At 38.4% G+C, this 22,196-nt stretch overlaps 1 protein-coding gene across 6 annotated transcripts in view; it reads left to right on the top strand.

Moving 5' to 3' along the window:
- The first annotated feature begins 579 nt into the window (after window positions 1–579).
- Window positions 580–22,196, top strand: part of CEP128 (centrosomal protein 128) — a 408,652-nt gene continuing 387,035 nt past the window's right edge. For all 6 annotated transcript variants that reach the window (XM_039257020.1, XM_039257017.1, XM_039257022.1 and 3 more), the window contains exons 1-4: window positions 580–721; window positions 2,792–2,946; window positions 15,231–15,391; window positions 17,385–17,471. In XM_039257020.1, the coding sequence (XP_039112951.1) occupies window positions 15,245–15,391; window positions 17,385–17,471 (234 nt within the window). In that variant the 5' untranslated portion in view covers window positions 580–721; window positions 2,792–2,946; window positions 15,231–15,244. The remainder of the gene's footprint in view (window positions 722–2,791; window positions 2,947–15,230; window positions 15,392–17,384; window positions 17,472–22,196) is intronic.

Below are 22,196 nucleotides of genomic sequence, written 5' to 3'. Positions count from 1 at the left end.
CATTCACTCCTTCTAGGCCTAAAGAGTTTTACTAGATAATATTCTCTGTTCCCTTCCAGTTCTAAGAATTTGTGAATCTTAGTAAAAAGACATTGAGCTCTGGTAATAAGGGGATTTGTACATTTCACTTCTGGAAATTACTCTTCCCTGTTCTGAAAGTAGTAAAAGAAACGGAGTCTGTCATTATTGCAACTACTTTGAATAATTCTTTTTATTTTTTTTTTAAGTGAGTATTTTGGACTTTCCTGTTTAAATTACAGTCAGGACCAAGCCAGCTAATTCACCACCAGGTGTTTGCTTCCTGTAGAAGTCACTGGCCCTTTAATAAAAAAAAAAAAAACAGGGCAAGAGGGCGCGGCCCTGGGACTCAAGGGGCCAGCAAATTCGGCTTCTTCCGGGAAAGTCTCCCGAAGGCCAGTCGTATGGCATCCTGGGATTTGAGGTATCTCCTAAGGCCTCTCTCCCTTGACAACTCCTTGCTTTTGAGGACAAGATGGACTACAACTCCCAGAGTGCCAAGCGGCAGGAGCGGGGTCTGGTTCACTCGCTGTGGCTGGGCGGCTAGTTCAAGTTGCCATAGCTGCGAGTCTGGGGAGAGCAGAGTCGGTTGCGCCGCAGCGTCAGGTCAGTTGCACCTTCTGGGTCGCTGGCGGCCGTGGGAGCCGGGAGGGGCCTCGGCGATGATCCGGCTTTAAGGACCTAGGGTCCGCTTCTATCTCAGGTACCTGCCCCCAAATGCCTCCTCGCCCTTTCTTTACTACTTCCTTATCCTATCGTAGACGTTTTAGGTCCCACTTCCCCTGATCCTGGGGGGACACAAAAGCTACGCGGAAATCTGGGGTGGGGCCTTGGATGGGTGGAGTGTTGCCAGGGTAGGGGAGACAGCGTGCCTGGTATCCCGTCGCCCCTTCCTTCAGCTTGAGTGTCCTCAGGTCTTGGCCACCAAGTCATCCAGGGAATTTGAACTACGTAGGATTTTTTTTTTTTTTTTTTTTTGAGCAGTTAGTCTTGTTGCTAGCAGCTGCGAAGCCTGAGCTGTCAAGGATATTAGGCTCATTCTGGTGTTAACTTGCTTAGGATATAACTTGACCTTTTCTATGGTTACAGAAGTTTGTTACCCTTGGGAGCACTGTATCAGTGACTTGGCTTTCCTAGGCTATCAAGGAAGCTGCCGCAACGTTAGCTGTTAACCGTCCCTTATTTGAGTTATTTCGCAGGAACACCTGACATTGAATTCTAGCCTCGTCCTTTATTGGTTTGATGAAGCTTAGTCACTTACACAGATGTCTTGTAAAAGCACCTTGCAGCTGTTCTCAGTATTGTGTGGAGTATGTAGCACCGGGCCTGACACAGTAGAAGTGCTCAGTATTTATTTTATTTATTAATTTTGCAGGTCTGTGCTGTGTAATAGAAATATAATGTGAGCCACACGCCAGTTTAAATCTTCTGGTGCTGATGCTAGACAAGTAAAAAGAAACTGGTGAAGTTAATTTTAAGAATTTGTTTAGCATAGTATATCCAAAACGTTTTCATTTTAACATGTAGTCAATATTAAATTTAATGAGATTTTATATTCTCAAAACATTTTTTTAATGGCATTAAGTCTTCGCATTCTTTTATGTATTTTACACTTACAGCACGTGTCATTTCATACTAGCCAGGTTTAAAATTTTTTTTTTAATGTTTTGTTTATTTCTGAGAGAGAGAGAGAAGAGATCGAGAGAGAGAGAGAGAGAGAGAGAGAGAGAGACAGTATGAGCAGGGGAGGGTCAGAGAGAGAGGGAGACACAGAATCTGAAACAGGCTCCAGGCTTCAGCACAGAGCCCGACGTGGGGCTCGAACCCACGAACCGTGAGATCATGACCTGAGCGGAAGTCGGTCGCTCAACTGACTGAGCCACCTAGGCGCCCCTGTACTGGCCAGGTTTTAAGAGCTCAGTAGCCACATGTGGCCAGTCACTACTGTATTCGCAGCACAGATCGAAGATTAAAACTTTGGCCGTTTCATATTGGCACAGAAAATTTGGGTTATTGACATACCAATAACTCACCTGGGGAAGTTTGCCTTCTCGTTAGAAGAGTGACTTGTGCATCATACCTGTCATCATACCTGTGTCATCCCAGCCTGTCCTCTGTCATTGCATGATCTGGGTCATTTTGAACTTCCTAACAGTTTATTTTGATTTAACTTTTACACGCTTTTTTTTTCTAGACAATAACCAATTACCGGAATAACTGGGTGGGCTTTTGCAGATTAGTTTGAAAGCAGTCACAAAGAATTGAAAACATTTCTGTCCATAGCTCTTTCCTACAACCAAAGGCATTTTACTTACTGATTTGCAATACTAAATGTGGGAAGAATTAGGCAGCTTATAAAATATTTCCTTTAGGAGTGTTAGCAGATAGTCCCTTACTGGCTTAGAAATACAACTGAGCCATTAAATTCAGAAGTAGCATGTTAATTTCATTACCTGCCTTAGTTAGTTTACCCACTAATAGATCCGCTCAGGAACAGTTTGGCCAGAGTTGGGCTACAGTTCACCCTCTCCAGCCCAAGGGGTGACCGGGCATGAGAGGAAGTGACCAGTGAAGACTAGGCTGGCCGGGCACTTGGATGTGAAGAATTCCTGTGAGTTCACTAGGGCTTTTATACATGATCCAAGGGTAATGTGCTCTGTTCTCTGATACGCAGTAACTTTGTGTAGTCAGGGTGAGCTTATTTTGATCTTTCATTATATAAAAAAATTAAGGTTGTCGGTGTGTTTTACCCCCATGTTTCGTTTATCTGTAGGTGGTTTGGGGAAGGGGTAGTGCAGCCGAAGACCATCTACTTGACGAGGCCTTTTGCCCTGAACCTCATGAAGAAATGATAGGAGGCAGACATATGTGCCAAAGAGGAGCACTGAGCTCAGAGGAGAACGGCACGGAGTTTTCGGGCTGTGCTTTGTAAGTATGCTTTCTCCCTGAGTTTCTATGCTAACAAAGTTTTGCATATTGTGGGTAAGTATATTTCAGCAGGTAGGTAGTCCGGAGGGAGGACAAGAAACTCCTTTCTAATACGTAGTGTAATGATAAAATAGGATGGTTGTGAAAGGGGTGTTACAAAAATGCAGAGGAACGAAATAGATTTGATGTTACAAAAATCCAGGGGAACAAACTAGATTCCTTAACAGAAGCAACAGTGATGCACCTGTTTCCATTGGACCAGTATTTGAGAACCTGTTTTGCCCCAGGCACTGTATTAGGCACCTTTTGCATTTTATCTCGATGACACTTTTATTATGCTTATTATCATTTTGCAAATGAAGCAGTTGAGGTTCAGTAGGGTTATTTTACCTTCACTTATTCTACTTCTAAATCTCAAATAAATGTAGGTGAATTTTTTGACCACATAATTTTATTCCCTTGAAAAATTTTTTTTTTTTTTTTTTTTTTTTTTTTTTTTTTGGCTTTCTTGGTATCTGGAGCCAAAAGACTGGCCTTTGTCTCCAGATCTGCTGATTCCCGGTCCCCGGTCCTGCCCACTTAAAAGAGGCCCCATTGCTGTTTATGATTGCTCTCTAGTCAGATTTGATTTCGTGTTGGCATTTTTAGATTAGGTACACCACATGAGCAATGTTGACTGGTTTTTGTCTCTTTATATGTTCAAAGGGTTCTGTTAGCTTTTTCAGTTTTCTAAGGTCTAATGTTCTTTACGTTATTGACATAAGAGGTAGTTATATTTGTGATTTCTGTAGATTATGCATATTCAACATTCAACATGAATTGATAACCAAGGGTAGAGTGTTAAAAACTCAGATTTTGCAACACAGATTTAAAATACGGGACACTTTTTAACATTATGTTGTATTTTGATAAAGGGCACTTAAACATGTATGGGAGACCCGCTGTGACCTTGCAGTAACAGTGTGTCTGAGAACTGTGTTGTACAGATCCTTAGATTTAAAGAATTTTAGGGCTGGAAGGAAGGGCCTGTTAGGATAATCTAGCCCAGAAATTTTCAACTGCAGTCTTGAGGCATCAGGGAGTCATATGCAAATAACGTAGAGTTCATTGTTATCCATATAGTATTGTCACTAGGCTGATTCTGCTAGGAGATGATTTCTGTATGTTCATAATTAAGCTACAGTGTGTTTTTTTTTTTCTTGAGAATGTTACACATCAGCACATAAAATTCTACCTTGTGTGTTTTAACTGCTACCAGTATTCCAATGACTAGATACATTTACATTTACTGTATTATTTGTGTTTTTTCTAATTTTTTTTTTACTAATGTAAATAATTCTGCAATAAAATTATATGTACACATACAGGTAAAATGTATACATTTAACTTCTTTTGTTTTCCTGGAATAATATTTATAGATGTAGAATCTGTATGCATATTAGATAGATCTGTAGAATCTAGTTGCATATTACTTATTTTTATTTGTCTTGCCAGTTGTTTCCTAGAAAAGCTATTTTAGTTAATAGCTTACAGTATTAACCCTAATATGTACCCTCTTACAGTAAGGGGTACCAAAGCTTTTTTTCATTTATACAAAACGGAAAGGAGAATCTGATTTTATCATTTTAGTTTGCAGTTATTAGTGAAATAAGGTATGTTGTATGTTTGTCAGGGGTATATGTGTTCTGTGAATTGCCTGTTTACATTCCTTTGGATCCTTTACAACTGTATTGTTCTTTTTTAATTTAATTTTTATTTTTTGAGAGAGAACTGGGGGAGAAGGACCGAAGCAGAGGGAGAGAGAGAATCTTAAGCAGGCAGAGCAGGATGCGGGGCTTGATGTCACTACTGTGAGATCATGACCTGAGCTAGAATCAAGAATTGAATGCTTAATTGACTAAATCACCCAGGTGCGCCTATCCTTTAGATTTTTATTTTTAATTTTTTTAATGTTTTATTTATTTCTGAGAGAGAGAGAGAGAGAAAGAGAGAGAGGAGACAGCGTAAACAGGGGAGGGTCAGAGAGAGAGGGAGATACAGAATCTGAAACAAGCTCCAGGCTCTGAGCTGGCTGTCAGCACAGAGCCCGACGCAGAGCTCGAACCCATGAACCGTGAGATCATGACCTGAGCCAAAGTCAGATGCTGAACCGACTGAGCCATTCAGGTGCCCTGCCTATCCTTTAGATTTTTAACCTTGTTTCTGGTGTCTAATGATTATGAGTGGTTCTAAGAGGCTGATCAGGCTTTCCTCAGATATACATACCTCTCTGAAATTCTTATAACCCTTTTTCTTTTTTAAGTTTATTTATTTATCTTAAGAGAGAGGCAGAGGGAGAAAGAGGATCCCAAGCAGACTCCACGCTGTCAGTGCAGAGCCCAGCACAGGGCTCAACCTCACACGCTGTGAGATCGTGGCCAAAATCGAGTCAAATGCTTCTATGACCAAGCCACCTAGGCGCCCCTGAAGTTTTTATAATTCTTAATGTAGATCTTTACAATCCTTGTGCTTAGAGTGTTTGGGATATGGGAGTATATGTGGTTACATGAATCCAGTTAGCTGATGAACATTTAGAGTCTGCCCTGTGCATAGGTGTTGCCATGTAAGTGCTCATGAAGGAATGAATGAGTGTTCATGGATGAATGGTGAGTGAATTAAAGGTAAACCTAAACTAAGCTTTTCTGAATGGAGAGAGATGTCATTGAAAAAGTGACCTATGATTAGTATTTGGAAAGAGGAAGAGATAGGCAAATTTTAGAGATCCTAGAAAAAGGAGAAAAGCTTGTGGTGTGAGAGTGAAGGCTTTAAAATGGCAAAAATGGGTGAGTGGCAGTTGGTACATTGAAACAGTACTGAGACTGGACCCAGATGATAAGAGCCTATGTAATTTGGAGTTTAGTGCTTTGTAGTACAGATAAATAATAATGGAGGAATTGAGGAATGCAGGTGCAAATGACAGTGATAAAGTGATTTGTAGTAAGTCAAGGAAACCTCTAGTTTTTAAATTAAAAAAACTTTTTTTACTGTTTGTTTATTTTTGATGGGGGGAGGGTGCAGAGAGAAAGGGAGACAGAATCCTAAACAGGCTTCAGGCTCTGAGGTGTCATCACAGAGCCAGTTGCGTGGCTCGAACTCACGAACTGCGAGATCATGACCTGAGCTGAAGTCGGACACTTAACTAACTGAGCCACCCCAATGCCCCAGGTACCCTTTAGTTTTGATTCAGTTATAAGTTTTCCCATACATATTCAAGTCAATTTGACATGTTTATCCTTGTTTACTCTAAATAGATTATCAAGTATTCATATTAATACTGTTTTTCAGTTAAATCCATATCGTTTGAAGGCTTAAGATAATTAATCTAAGCCATTTACCACTACAATTATTTCAGGCAACAATTATTTAATTAGTACATGCTGTTTGCAAGGGCCTGTACTTTGAAATTTGTCTCTGGATTAATCAGTGAGGATAATAAGGAAAATTTACCTGTAAATTCATTTAAAAATGTTCCAACTACATGCCCAGCACTATTGAAATACAACTATGAACAAAATAAGTAGAGTCTCTGTTGAAATTTAGAGTCTACTGAAGGAACAGACAAGTAAACAGCCAGTTAGTCTCTCGGCTGTAATGAGATCATATCCACTATGGGCACTTGGCCCAGGGTTGGGTGGGAGCAGTGAAGGAAAGCTTTTTAAGGGAAGTTTCCTGTGAACTGAGATTTGAAGAAAAAGGTAAGAGTCAGCCAAGGGAAAAGGAGTGAAAAGAATGTTCTAGGCTGTGAATCTGGCAGTGAAATGAGTATGACCTATTCGAGTAATTAAAAAAAAATTCTGTGTCACAAATAATTACATTTTATGGACATGTTTAATGTCTTGTTATGATTATAGAGCTATAAGAACTCAGTGGAAGGAAAGATCACTTCTAGCTTGTGATGGAAGGCTTCAGTGAGATTGTATTATCTATGCTATGCCTGGAACGATGAGTGGGCTCTATTAAGTGGCAATAGTAGACAGCAGAAGGTGTTCTAGACAGAGCTAGTGACATTACTAGGGATGGAAGTGGTGAGAGAAGAGCTGGTGTAACAGGTGAATGTGGGTCGTATGTTTTGTATGGTTCTTTTGTTGGAGAGGAAGGTGGCTGAGCTGAAGGTCTTGAATTCCTGAATTCCTGAATTTAAGAACCTAGACATCTTAAAATAGCTATAATATATTGGATTTATGACAGATTTAAGTATTTAATACTTTATTATCCTCATTATATAAATCTTTAAGTAAACAAACACATATAGAATATTCTGGCCTTCAGTGCATTTCTTGGAGGGGGAGGATGGATCATAAGACATAGAGGAGGGAAGGACAAAGAAAACTTTTGAGTGACTGGGCAGTGTATTTGGAATTTACATAATGCTTTATGTATAGAATGCAGTGGAGAAAGCACTTACAGTCACATGATGTGAGTTCCAGTTCTGTTATTGCAACTTTTTAGCAAAGCCATCATATACAGGTATTTTAGCTGTTTTTCTTTAGCAGCAAAAGTAAAGGGTTGTAATTATACCAACTTTACAGGACTGAAATGGAGATCAAAAGAGAAAAGACTAAAAAATGCTTTGTAAGCCATATAGCAATATGCAAATTTAGGGTACAATAGGAATAAGAAATATTTTCCTTTCTTAAAATTGTTTGGTTCCCTAGGAAAGTCAAGAGGAGTTCCTGTTTATACTTTAAAAACTGGGAGGAAGTGAACAAATGTGCTTTATAATATACTTAGGAAATTGCTGGTCTCTTTCCAAAAACTTAATGTTATACAGAGAACAAATATCCCCAACTGCTATTTATAATTGTTTAGATTTTTTGTTCCCTCAAAAATTGCTAGCCTGTCACTTGTCTCATCAATTGCTTAGGCTAATTTTGTGCATCCTAATTTGAATCAGTTCTTTTTCTTCCATTATTAGTAGACAGTCTGAAACCCACTTGTTTTCTGAAGGAGAGGAGACTTGAGAAGAAACTTCAGGAAATTAACCATCCTCCAAACTAAATCAAATGATTTATCAGTAAACTATATTTTCCAGCTAGATTAGCTCTTGCCACATAGCAGATCATAACTGGAGGCATACAACATTACGTGTTTATTGCTTCTACAGTGGGGTAGCTAAGCTGCCTGCTAATCATCTGTAGACTCACTGATGTGTCTATGTTCAGCTGGCTGAGCTAAGCTGGCAGCCACTGGACAACCATGAATCCCACCCCTTCAGCACTGTAGCCTGGGCACATTCCGGTGCTGAAAGCATCGCAAGAGAGAACGTTCCAGTATGTCGTCTCATTTCAGGCCACTGCTTGTGCCATGTCAGCTAAAGTCCTATTGGCCAAAGCGAGTCATATAGCTGAGCCCAGTTGCTGGGGCCTGGGCTGGTAACTCCACCCATAAGTAGGAATAGTGTATATAGGGAGGGATGAATTAGAGCCAAATTGTGCAACATACTGCCCTCTTGTTCTGAAAGTACTTTCTGCTATATACAACAGGGAAACATTCTAAGTGGGAAAACATTCTAAGTAGGTTCAGTCCGGGGTGCCTGGGTGGCTCAGTCGGTTAAGTGTCCGACTTCGGCTCAGGTCATGATCTCACAGTTCCTGGGTTCAAGCCCCGCGTCGGGCTCTGTGCTGACAGCCAGCTCAGAGCCTGGAGCCTGTTTCTAATTCTGTGTCTCCCTCTCTCTGACCCTCCCCTATTAGCTCTCTCTCTCTCTCAGAAATAAATAAAACATTAAAAAATTAAAAAAAAAGTAGGTTCAGTCCTTCTGCTCAGGAGTAGTATATCCTGGTTTTATCGTTTGTAGGGAGGGCTAATAGCAAAGTCGTATTACCTAGTTTTCCTTCTTGTCTGTAGAGGAATGCATTATCTTCTGAACATTTAACCTTGATTCATTCTTTATGATTGAATTGCTTCTTTTTAATTGGGGAATGAGATTGGTAGGCTTGCTTTGTCTTGGTTCTTCATCTAAAATAAAGTTGCAAGCACAACCGCTCAGTGGGGCCAATGAGATAATTCCCCGTGTAGAGCAGGTCCAGTGGGGCCTGGGACAGATAGGAAGGTGTGTGCCTGACTCCAGGGCATCTACTGCATCCACGCTGCGATGGGAAAATTCACCCCCGGTGTTGCCGGATCTTTGCATTTTTTAAGAGAAGCTGGAAATTGGAATTTTTATGGGAAGTCTCTTTGTTTCCAATTAAAACTATAAAATAACACAGTGAGCATTATTTTTAAGTACATGTTGGCTGTCTGGAGTCCTCCAGTGTTCATCCTCCCATTTAAGCAAAATGGTGTCAGAAACTTGGGGGTGCTAACTCCATCTTGGTCCGTGCCCATATCTTGCCCAGTCCGAAGCAGTTTGGACAGTTAGTAGAGGTTGTCCCTACTCACAGAGGACTTCATTTTGTGAACAGTGCAAGAAGTAGTTTTTAGCTGGCAAATGTTAAGAGTTCAAAACTAGGGTTTAATTACAAGTAATGAATCCATCTCGGGTTCATTAGCCTCTATTTCTCTTGTGAGTTATTCTTGAGTTTTCATTTGCTGTGTTTTATCTTGACATGTTTTACTTTTTATTTAATTTTGTAAACTCCTTGTTAATTTTAGAAGGGTGTGTGGGTGTATGTCTAAAATATCTGTATCATTTTGATCGTGAAACAGGGAGGGGGTTATTAAGTAACTTTGTTTTCTTTTAAAACTGTACTAGTTTTTAGCAACTGGCACATAGATAATTATCTGAGCAGCTCCTAGTGTTTTTCTCCATGTCTGAGTAAGCTGTCCTTTTGTATGGTACATGGCCTTTTCCAGAAACACCCCTGTTGGGTGGGCATTGATCCTTGTAACCGTGTCCTTGAACTCGGAGGTATTGGAGTAAAGGGAGCAAAATGCAGCCTAGGAGTGAGTCTGGCTGGCTTCACCTATGGAATAGAGGAGTGTGGGAGTGTGTGCGGAGGAGAGAGAGGAAATACAGGAATAAGTGGGACTTACCCGTGTGTGTGTGTGTGTGTGTGTGTAAATGTTAATTCTCTAAGTTCTTCATTGGAGATGCTGCTCCTTGCCCAGGCCCTGGGGGACATTTAGCAATATCTAGAGACAGTTTTAAATTTACGTCCTGGTAAAAGAATGTGAGAGCTTTGCTTATTTGTACCTTCTTTAGTTCCTTGGAGACAGATGGTTTTTAACTGGATCCAGTTTCTTTTTCTCATCCTTCTACTCATCCTTCGAGATGAGTGGAAGGATCCTTACCCGACTCCCCTAGCCTTTTGTCATATTACTTAGTTCACCATGTGTAGTACTTTTATGAGTCTTTTTCTCCCCTCAAGGACTGTGATATTTTAATTTACTTTTATCTTCCATTTCTAATGTAGTGATTCAGTAAATGATGAATGCACGAATCTATTGCATCTCTTTGATTCTGTTTCCTGTGTCTTACGTTGTCTCCTAACTGGCTGATGGACTGGACAGTTGATTTTGATCTTCTATTAATTTACCAAAAGCTTTTGAGGATTTGAAGTCCAGAGGAGCACTGGCATAAAGAAGATACGTACAGTTGATAATTGTATATGGTAATTTCTGCTGGCTTCTTTACTTTTTCTCTTGAGGGAGGGAATAAAGCTCTCAAGTCCTACAGCTATTGAAACAGTGAGAAATGCTTTCTAAAATTTGAACTTGGTTAGTGATTAAGCTTAATAGACACTTTGTACCTTCCCCCAACACTCTTAAGTATCATCATCGTTACCTTGAACATTGAGGACAGTTGCCTTGGACAGGGCCAGCTGAGGCACTTGAAGGCCACAGGAGCCATCACTTACTTAGCATGCACTAGTCAGCCTTTGTGAAATATCACCCCCTGATGCTGGGTGCTTATCTTTTATGGAACAGCTTGCAAATCCTAATTGTTTTAAACTGGCTCTGAGGAAAAGAGACTTGAGGATCAATAAATTATAACTCTCCTACATACAAATGTGCATCATTATAATGAAGACAGTCTGATGGCTCTTTAGGTCAAATAACAAAAGAGGTGGACTAGAGTTAGTAAAGATTCATCGGCAATCCTTTTAGAGGGTTGAATGCAGTTTTACTCTCTCTGGTTGGTGTTCAGGTTTGCATATAGACATTTGTTTTTGATAGATCCTCAGTGGGAGTGAATTGATGAGGGTTCATTACTTACTCTGGTGGCTGTATGTCTTCTTTATAAGGTTCATTAAGACAGAAGCAACACTATTTATGCCTTTAAATACTGATGTGTTGGGAAAAGCTAAATAAACTATTCTAAGAATTGTACCATCTGGTTTCAGACTGAGAGTGTTCTCTAAGGCTCTGGAGACTTTCACCCAAGGTCACCCCTCGAGTCCTTAGTCTTAGAAAAAGCTCAGCATCTGAACAGCAGACAGCTTGTGTATTCTCACTTTCTCATCAATGAGAAATTTTGTTGTACTAGTAGGTGGTAGTAAGCTGCAGAGAACATTTACTGTTTCTTTTTCAGTTGAAGGCAATGCTTTTCTCACCTTTAACCGGGATTTAGGTGATTCAGCTTCTTTAAATTTTTCTTTAAAAATAATTAAGTAAATGAATAACTGGTTCTTGAAAGAGTGCTTCAGTTATTCTTCAATTTTAGCCGCTCTTGTTTTCTGTCAACAAATGTTATGCTCAAATTTCTTATGATGATGAGAATGGAGTTCTAGCCCAACTGAATTTTCTTCTTTTAAATCATTCACCATAATGCTGAAGATTTCTCTTGAGCATACACTGATGTTTTTCTACTAGTCAATAATTTTTCTTTGGGCTTCAAATTGTAATTGCAATGAAGAAAAATCATTCACAAACCACTTTTAATTTGTTCCCCAAAGCAGAATGTGATTGCGTAAGCTGTCAGTGCACACTACTTTACCTTCATGTAGTCCTTCAACATTTAAGTTTATTCCAGTATTTAGTATGTTTCTTTTTGAGAGTCCATTTTGGAATCTAATGGCTGTCAGCAAAATTGCAAAGGTGGAATCATATAATAAAAATTATTCTTTTAGCTCATAAACTCCTGATAAATGGTTTCTTTGGTCAGCCGGTATTGTACAGTGTGGAACAATGTAGGCTGGCATCATGATCCCATCTTGTGAACTCCTCAGTTGGTGAGGACTAGTGACATGACCTTGCTTTGGCAGATGGTCAAGAATGTTTAAAAAAAAAAATAGAAAATGACTGTATGTAATTGCCGGATGGTAAATACACTTTTGGTATACTTTCTTCCCCTTTTATTGTTGCTTTTTCCTGCTCCTTTAAATTTGTTTAATGACAACTTATATTCACATACAGACAACATACAGTGCATATGACACAATTGGGATTCATGCTTTTATCCTTGCAATTGCTATTAAATGTCTCCAGAAACAGACTTTTTAGTATCTGTATACTGTTTCATTGCATGAGAGGTACCATGTTTTAGCCATTCTTTTATAGTTTGAAATTTAAGTTTTTATTTTCCCTCTATTGTAACTTCTCAGTAAATATCCACAAATAGAAAATCTATTTGTATTCCAGATGATTTTGTTAAGGGAAACTTTTGGAAATGTAGTTAGTAGGTTATAGGTACAAACTGCTCTGGGTACATACTGCCTGGTTGTATCCAGACAAGTTATATCAATTTACACATCCCGTTAGGACAGTGGAGGAATGTGCTTTCCCCTACCAACCGGACTAACCATAGAAAAGAACTTAATAGGCTAGAAGAGCATCTCATTGTTTAATTTACATTTTAGATTTATTAGGTAGAACAGTGTTTTTTAATTAATGGCCATGCATACACTTTAGTTAGGTGATCAATCTGACCATTCTCAATATGCTTTTTATCAACGTGGAGTAAGTCTAATACTCTGGGTACAGTTTCACTGGGGGGACGATTTTCAGAGTCCTGGTCAATTTTCATTAACACCATTGATAGTAGGAGATATGATATTTTTTAAAAATTAAGTTTTTAATTATAAAATAATACAGTCTTAATGGTGAGTAAAGTATGTGATTGGCACTTACTGCTTTGTGCTTTTCTTCCTTTAGTCAATTATACTAAGGGATCTTGGGAGCTATTTTAATGACTCTTCATATATTGCCTCTAGGCTCTGATTATGTGGCTGGCTTGAGGCTCTTGCCAGTTCAAGTGGCCACCCCTTTCTCTTTTGTTTCTCCCTCCCTCCATCAACTCTGTGTCTGGGGAGCCATGGTGTTGGCTGATAAGACACGAGCATCTTTTGATAAGGTTGGATCTCTGCCAGCATGGCTGCCTCTTGCGTTGTGACACTTAGTATAGGGGCTCGCTCAGTTAACTTTGAGGGTCATGTTTGACCTTGTGAGCTGTCAATAGTTGAAGAGAGTGCTCAGTTTTTATCAACAATGAAAGCGATCTGATTTCTGTTTTATTATGGATTCTTTAATGTCTCTTTGTTCAACATTTATGACACTTATGTATAACTAAAGTGCTTAGATGATTGCTGAATGTTTCATATTTTATATAATCAAAAGTCTCGCAGAATTCTCAGATCAGTCTCATCTTACATCTTGATATCTTTTCAAGAGTTCCATTAGATGCTGGAGTTTGAACATTTTTTATTGCTCAAAGTAATTGAAATTAATAGCTGAAGACTGTGTGTAGGTGTGCCAGTGAAATTCATGCTGGAAAGTGTGATTTTCTGTTATTAAAAAATCTGTAATCCCTAGTAGGGTGAGAGGTCTTTCTTTTTCTTTTTGTATTAAGTGACAGTTACACTTAATTTAGTTCATGTTCTTAATTTTATTTAGTGCTAAGATTTTCTGTTTTAAAGTTAAATTTAGATACCCCAGTGTTTTCACATGTTGTACACATACTTCCCAGGTGCATTCAGATTAAAGATCCATAAAGTCTAGAATATTCTAGAACATTAGCAAAAGGTTTCAATACGCTGTATTTAAGAAACCAGAAAAAATGGCCACATAGGTTTCAGGAAGATTATAACAATGTTAAAGATGGTTAACCCTCCATTAAGCAAAAAATGAAATTATTGGAACACTCAACAAACATCCACTTTCGATCAGTGAGTTTTCTCTGATGCTCCTCTGTCCCAAATATTTTTTTTCTTTAAATTCCACAGAAGATTTTCTGAAACTTTTTAGATGGTCATGCATAAAATGATTTTCTTTTGCATTAAATAAAAAATTGAGGTAAGGATGGGAAGAAAGCATATTTAGGAAATTTTCTGCTGATGAAACTATACTCAGGATATTTGGCTTTCTCTTTTGGTGGAGATGTTGACAATGTCATCTTCTCACATACTTGTTATGGAATTTGTACCTCTGTTATAGCATTTAATTCTGTATTTATTAAAAATTTTTTAAATGTTCTATTTACTTAGAGAGAGAGAGAGAGAGACAGCGTGAGCAGGAGAGGGTCAGAGAGAGAGGGAGATACAGAATCTGAAACAGACTCCAGGCTCTGAGCTAGCTGTCAGCACAGAGCCCGATGTGGGGCTTGAACCCACGAACCGTGAGATCATGACCTGAGGCGAAGTCAGACGCTTAAACGACTGAGCCACCCAGGTGCCCCAAATTCTGTATTTCAGATTAAGCTTCATGAGGGGTGCCTGGCTGGTTCAGTCAGTAGAGCATGGGACTCTTGATCTCAGGGTTGTGAGTTTGAGCCCCATGTTGGGTGTAGAGAGATTATTCAAAAATAAAATCTTAAAAAAATAAATCAAGGTGCATGAGAGTGTTCACTGTACACTGAATGGAGTTTTCTTATTTTAGGTCATTCTGTGAGTGTTGCATTTTTGTTTAAAGATAACACATGTTCTTACAACTTGGTAGAATGGACTTCAGACTAATATTGATGAAAGTCCTAGCTTAGAGAATAACTTTTTTTCCCCCAATTGTAGAGATGCCAATCTACCAGCCTCTTCTACCTTGCAATGTTGTTAATAAGATTATGTGAGATACTGTATATGAAAGTGCTTTTAAACTTTAGAAGCATTGCACAGAGCTAAGGGAATATTATTATTTGGAGTTGTAAACATGACTAAAATCATATCTGAGGAATTGTTCTCTTCAAATGGAAAAAATGAAGGAGAGCGAATTACGTGGGGAAGTGGCTTGTATTTTCCGGCTATGTGCTTAGGAATTGTGATATGCCAAAGGACTAATGTAATAAATACAAATGATCAAAATGCAGATAGTTAATTTAATATCCTATTTCCATGTTCTTTACTACTTGATCGACCTTGACCTGGATTTATTTTAAGGATTGTGTACATCAATGGCAGAATCCTCCAGCGATTCAGAACACTTTCGCTCTCGTGACCGATTGAGTCGATGGACTGCCAGGTCAACATACAGGGAATGTCTAAGTCGTCCTACAGTAGGCGTCACCGAGAAGGTCAACACCATAACAAATACTTTACAGGTTAGTTTAACAGTGGTTGCACTTAATAGACTTTAAATAGTTTAAACTGAGAAGTAGTTGGGTCAGTGTATTAGTTTTTTGTTTTTGCTGCCATAGCAAACTACCACAAAACTAATTACATAATTACATAATGATATATAATTTATAGCTGTTTGTAATTAATAGTTAAAATACCAAAGTTATTTTCTTATAGTTCTGTATATCATAATCCAACACTGGTCTCATTGGACCAGTGATCAGGGTTCAGTAGGGCTGCATTCCTTTCTGGAGGCCCGTGGGAATATCTTTTTCTTTGCCTTTTCCAGCTTCCAGGGGCTGCTCACATTTTTTGGGGGATGCTCTTCCTTCATCTTCAAAGCCAGCTTGGGTGGGTTGAGTCCTCATGTCACATCACTCTGACTACTCTTCTGTTTCCCTCTTCTGTTCTTAAGGACACTTGTGATTACATTGGGTTCATCCAATAATCCAGGATAATATTCCCATTTCCAAGTCCTTAACTTGAGATGTATATCATATCTACAAAATCTCTGTTGCCATGGAAGGTTACAAATACACAAATTCCAAGGATTAGGACTCGAATGTCTTATGATACCTAACGCAGTCAGTAAAGACATTTGAAATAATGTGATAGGTTGGGAAGCATTTGGGGATGAGGCAGTATGTCCAAATAAAATGTGTGGGAGCGAAAGGGTAGGAAGTACTATCGTTTAGCTTCTTGTGGCCATGTGCCATTGAGAGTAGCTGCTCATCTTTTGACTAGGCAGATTATTACGGATGAACAATATTGAGATGCCATTTTTATTCAGAGGCTAACTTTTGGCAGTGTTTGGAAGTTTGAGTGGAGGCAGTTTATATCCTTTATGTAGAAAGGGCTTGGGGAAAGAGGTGGGGGAAGGGTAGCATAGCCATGCCAGGGGGCGAGGGGGGAAGAAAACTCAGAAATAGAGTTTTTCCTACCCCTTAATTTCTTATTTTTGCTTTGCCTGGGTATGCCTGGATTTTCGCTTTTAATTGCTTTGGGTTAGTATTTTTTTAAATTTGTTTTGCTGTTTGTTTATTTTTGAGAGAAAGAGAGAGAGACAGAGCACGAGCAGGGTAGGGGCAGAGAGAGAGGGAGACAAAGAATCCAAAGCAGGCTCCAGGCTCCAAGCTGTCAGCACAGAGCCCAACACGGGGCTCAAACTTGTGAACCGCAAGATCATGACCTGAACTGAAGTCAGACACTTAACCGACTGAGCTAACCAGGTGTCCTTGGGTTAGTATTCTTAATGAGAAGAGGCTGATTTCTGGTGGAGAGGCCATAATTTGATTTAAAACTCTGAAGGCTCTTTTTAAACTTATGTAAACTAGTATAACATTGGATTTTTGGAGTACAAATCCTTGTACTTTCCCACCAATGAGACACATTATCAGTAAGTATATCTTTTTGACAGAAATGCCTCCATTAATCTCTGAGGTAAAATCTAGCACATTGGGGTAGAAACCATTTTTATTGAGATTACAGCTAAATTTGTTGCTTATAGCTAAAGGATACCTTTTTTTTTTCTTTTTCTCCTAATCAAGTTCCACAGTGAAGTAATAATTAAAATAACATTGATCCCAATGATTTGCTTCTCTTATACACAATCTACTAGGTTTGTTCTTTCAGGATTCTTTTTCTATAAAGGAGGTGTGAATTAGTTGAGGTGCACAAATTAAAAATAAGGAGTCTTTTCAAATTGGGATTTTGTTCCTGACTTATTATGGAACGTTGGATAAGGATTTAACTTATGTACTTCAGATTTCACACAAGTAAATTGTGGATGGATTTCAGTTTCTCTCTCAGTGGTTTTTATATGATTTGATATTTAAAAAGTACTGTATATTAGTATCCAACTTAAGTATGATGTAAATTGTACCTTTCACAAGTGGCTGACTTCACTGTTTGACATAATACTAAGAATGAGAAAAAAGTTGCTTGGAACAATTACTAAAATCCATTTTCTTTTTTAAGGACACCAGTCGGAACCTGCGACAAGTAGACCAGATGCTTGGACAGTATCGAGACTATAGTAATGGACAGACGGGTGCTATAGAACATGTGAGAATGTTTACATATGTTTGCGTTTTGTTCTTGCCCACCTTCTTGGAAACGTGGTTGTTGAGAAGTTAGGGTTGTGAGATAAAGGAGAAAACCACTGTGAACCTTTAGCCTTAGACTGCTTTGCTATTTCGTAGTAGGTTAGCTTGTCGGATGGATTGCTATCCTGCTTATACAGATTAGAGTCTACTGAATTGGAAAGTTTTAAGGCAAAGGAGGAAGTGTTTAGGATGTTAATTAAACTGCGACTTACTAAATTTGGGCTGTGGATACCCCTCATGGGAGTTAAGAATTTATGGATGGTTTCTTTTAAAGTAATACATGCTCATTGTTTAAATAAATGATAAAGTTATCTCTTAGCTCCTCTCCGTTCCACTCCAAAGAGGTAACAGTCTGACAGTTCCTTGTAAATCTTCCCAAGCATGTTCTATGCATATGTAGACGTAACTACCTTATTAATAATAGGAATTAATTCTTTGCTTTTTAGTTTTTTAGTGAAAGCTTAAAAACCATCATTAACTAGTAGCAGGAACAAACCTACTTTGTTGTGTTGAATATTAGATGCTTAATTATGGTAGCAAATTTCCTTTGAATTGAGGAATTGGGGAATGAAATTATATGTTAGATAAACTTCTCTATAGATAAATATTTAAAACACAAAATGTCCTCTGTGGCATTAAGTCTCTGTAGTAGGCCTCGAGCTGAATGATGCTGAACTTTGGGGGCGTGGTTTTATACATAGGAAGGAAATAAACTCCACAGGTATTTCATTTCCATCTGAGTTGTAAGTACATAGAATGCGAAGCTACTCATAAAAAATAAGACACAGGAGACCAAGTGTCTTTCCTTTTGTTTTAGGCCATTCCTTAGTCCGATCTACATTCTCTTCCTTAGTTTCCCCAGATTTTTCGTCTGTTAAAACAGTTGGCACTCAGTGTGTTTTCCCTGCAGCATACAGAAGAGTCTGTCATCCATTGTCTTTTATTATACTTGCTCATGAGAGCAGTGGCTTTCACCCCGCCACCTGTAAGTTATCTGAGGGAATATCTGCCATAATCTGTGGGAATATATATAATTTGGAAGCGTATTTCTCACAATTGATTCTGATGGGCTCCTCAATGAAAATTCCTTTCTTAGCATTAAATCGTCTATTGGTATGGAATATATCATACCTTAAAAATGAGGTGTTTTTGTTTTGTTTTTGATTAAGATCCTTCTAGTTCTGATTTATTTATTTTTTAATTTATATCCAAGTTAGTTAATGTATAGTGCAGTAATGATTTCAGGAGTAGAATCCAGTGGTTCTTCGCCTACAGATAGCACCTAGTGCTCATCCCAACAAGTGCCCTCCTTTATGCCCCTTGCGCAGTTAGCCCATCCCCCTCATCCAAAACCCCTCCAGCAACCCTGTTTGTTCTCTGAACTTAAGAGTCTCTTATGGTTTGTCCACCTCCCTGCTTTTATATTATTTTTGCTTCCCTCCTTTTATATCCATCTGTTTTGTATACTAAATTCCACATTTGAGTGAAGTCATATGATAATTTGTCTTTCTGTAGTTTCGCTTAGCATATCACACTCTAGTTTCATCCATGTTGTTGCAAATGGCAAGATTTCATTCTTTTTGATCACTGAATAATACTCTATTGTATATATACACCACATCTTCTTTAGCCATTCATCCATTAATGGACATTTGGGTTCTTTCCATACTTTGGCTATTGTTGATAGTGCTGCTATAAACATTGGGGTGCATGTGCCCCTTTGAAAGAGCACTCCTGTATCCTTTGGATAAATACCTACTAGTACAGTTGTAAATCAGTGTGTGTTCTGTTTAGGGAGGGACCATGGAGAGTAATTTTGTTTTTATTTTGGAGGCCAAGCTCCAACTCCTCCAAGTTTTCTTGCTATAAAACCTGCTGTTGTTTTCCTTTCCTTTCCTTTCTTTTCCTTCTGTCTTTCTTTTGAGAGAACACATGCGAGTGGGGGAGGGGCAGAGGGAGAGAGAGAATCTCAAGCAGGCTCCATGCTCCGCTCAGAGCCCCCTGTGGGGCTTCATCTCATAGCCATGAAATCATGACCTGAGCTGAAATCGAGAATTGGAGCGTAACTAACTGAGCCACCCTGGCCCCCACCCACCCCGGCCGCTTTGTAAAACATATTTTTAGTTAATCCAGTGTTTAACTGTTAAAAATTTCTCCATGCTAAATATATATTGCCTTGTTGAAATTAGCATTTCTTTTTTTAAAATATGAGAGACTTCCTAGAAAATGAGATCAATTTGTTTGCTCTAGGGAAGATAAGAATTTTTATTTATTAACTTAGATTTTATAAATGATTCTGTTGCTAAACCTTATGAGATGGAAAAGTGATGTGTTTGTGTCTATCTATGCATATTTAGTATTTGTTTTATTGGGTTTTAACTCTGTGAACATAATTTTCAGAAGTTGAGGGGAAATCTAAACATTCGATGTAGCGTTTCCCTCCTGAGATGATCTTCCCCCTGCGAGAAAACTGTGGTGATTACTCCTGTTGGTTTGTAAAGCCTAAAAGTCAAGAGTAATGTTAGGTGATTTTTTTTTTTTATAACTTTCCCTTGAAATCTACATCATTTCATTTTGTTCCCTTGAATCCTTATAACCTCCAATCCGAAATTTTATTCTTTGCTCATTAAATGTGAAGGTCTCTGTGAGGAATTGAGCAGTGTTACATCATCAGTGATGGGTTCAGGGAACCTTCTAGAGAAGCAACACCCCCCTTTTCATGGTCTCATTGGGAATTTCTCCATATGCTTAGTATATCCCAGGCACTTTTTGTTTATTAACTCATTTAGGTCTCTCAATCCTGTTACGTAGATACAATCCTGGTACGTAGATACTTTGATTATCTTCATTTGCAAGATGAAAAGAACTAGGGCACAGAATGCTTTTAACTTGCCTATGGTCTCACAGCTAGTCAGCAACAGAACTGTGGATAGGATGTTATCCCAAAGCACTGCATCAGGATTTATTTACCTCACTGAGTCATGGTTGCTCACATTTTTGTGATGCTGTGAGTTCATATTTCTGAAGATTGGAATTTTGAATTCAAAGTTTGAAGGGCTATATACTTTATATTGATAAACTAGATTTTGGAGATTATTTTAACTGACTGAAAAGCAGAAGCCCACTGTCACACAAAGCATTAATATTACAGCTGAGACAGTGTCCAGAATGAGAGTTCGATGGGACAGATAGAGAAACAGAATTGGGAAGAAATCTGGCACTGAGCTAGGATTGGCATTGACAGACTGTCAAAGTTGGCAGGTGTAGCTGCCACTTAGGTAATATGGTTGGTTCTGCAACTTGCCTACATCAGCATCAATTTTTCTCTTCCTCCTAAATAACAACCATTGATTTTTTTTCTTTTACACTAGCCTTTTCTTGCAGCTGTTCCAGCCAATGAGCCATATTTAGTTGGATAGTGTGTCTTGGGGTCTTTGGACCTAATGAACTTCATGACTTTACAAAGTGTCAACTTGCATTATTTCTCATGCTGTCAATTTCTTGGGAGGTCTGCGTACATTTGGGCAGAAGAGGACCTGTGGGCAAGGTTTTATTTGAAAGCTTACTGTGAAGATTTGGAACATATTATACTCCTGTATTAAATAGTACAATTGATAAGCTTAGGATTTAAAATATTTCTAGAGCTGCATTCCCATTCATGAGAGAATGGGGTCTGTTTTTGTGTTAATACTGTAAAAATGGAATGCCCTCCAGAAAGAATATTCAACATAAAAAGTTAATACCTTCTGCAGTGGAGATTTGGACTGCATCTGAGACTCTCGTAGTTAATACTGGTTATAAAAGAAAAATGCAATTGTCTTGATTCAAATCAGCAGACTTTATAAGGTCATTTTTAAAGTAAAGATTGGTGAAAATGTAGTAATATCAGATTGGTGAAAATATAGTAATATAAAATTAAGAGACTTGCATTAGTAGGTAATTTCTCTTCTCATTAAGTACTCTGATTAAAATTTCCATTTCAGAGTAATAGGATGTTACCATCTGGCATATGGACTTTGGAAATTTGAATGTTAAATAATAAAGCGTAGGTTTTTTCCTTCTATTCAGTGGGTTTCACTTTTCAAATATACTTAGTGACATCCAGAATGATAATGGTAATGGTGGAGGGCCAGGCACAAGCCACTTGCAATATCCCAAAGCTAATGGTGTCTGCCCTTTTTCTCTGGCTGAGTTTTCCTACTTGTCCTGAAGGTGGGACTTGTTCAGTCTTTCAATATCTTTAATGTTAATTAGTAAGAGTCTATGGGTAAGAAATTACAATCAAACAAATTCTGTTAATGACCTTTTTATAAATAGATTTTGGCTCTTAGGAATTAAGTTCTTATGGTCTTATATTTAAAATTCTATTACTAGGTCCTTCATGAAACTTCTGGACAGGAGAATAATTTTTATAGACTTTTGCTTTGAGGGTAATGGAAAAACCTAGACTCTGGAGTCAGACTTGAAATTTAATCTTGAGTTTTCTGCTAGAAACCATTTAATTGACTTTGGACAAGTTATTAAATTTTTCTAAACTTGAGTTTCATCATGTGAAAAATGAACATAGTTATATATCCCTCATTATAACTAACATTTATTGAAGTGGTCACACAGTCACACTGCTTAGACACAAAAACATTCATGGTGTTGTTGTTTCTTTAATTCATCCAGTAATCCCTACCTT

Source organism: Hyaena hyaena, unplaced genomic scaffold (assembly GCF_003009895.1).
Source record: "Hyaena hyaena isolate Hyena2069 unplaced genomic scaffold, ASM300989v1 scaffold_597, whole genome shotgun sequence".
Lineage (NCBI taxonomy): Eukaryota > Metazoa > Chordata > Mammalia > Carnivora > Hyaenidae > Hyaena > Hyaena hyaena.
Note: the sequence above shows the minus strand (reverse complement) of the source record. Positions and strands in the feature narration are given on the sequence as shown.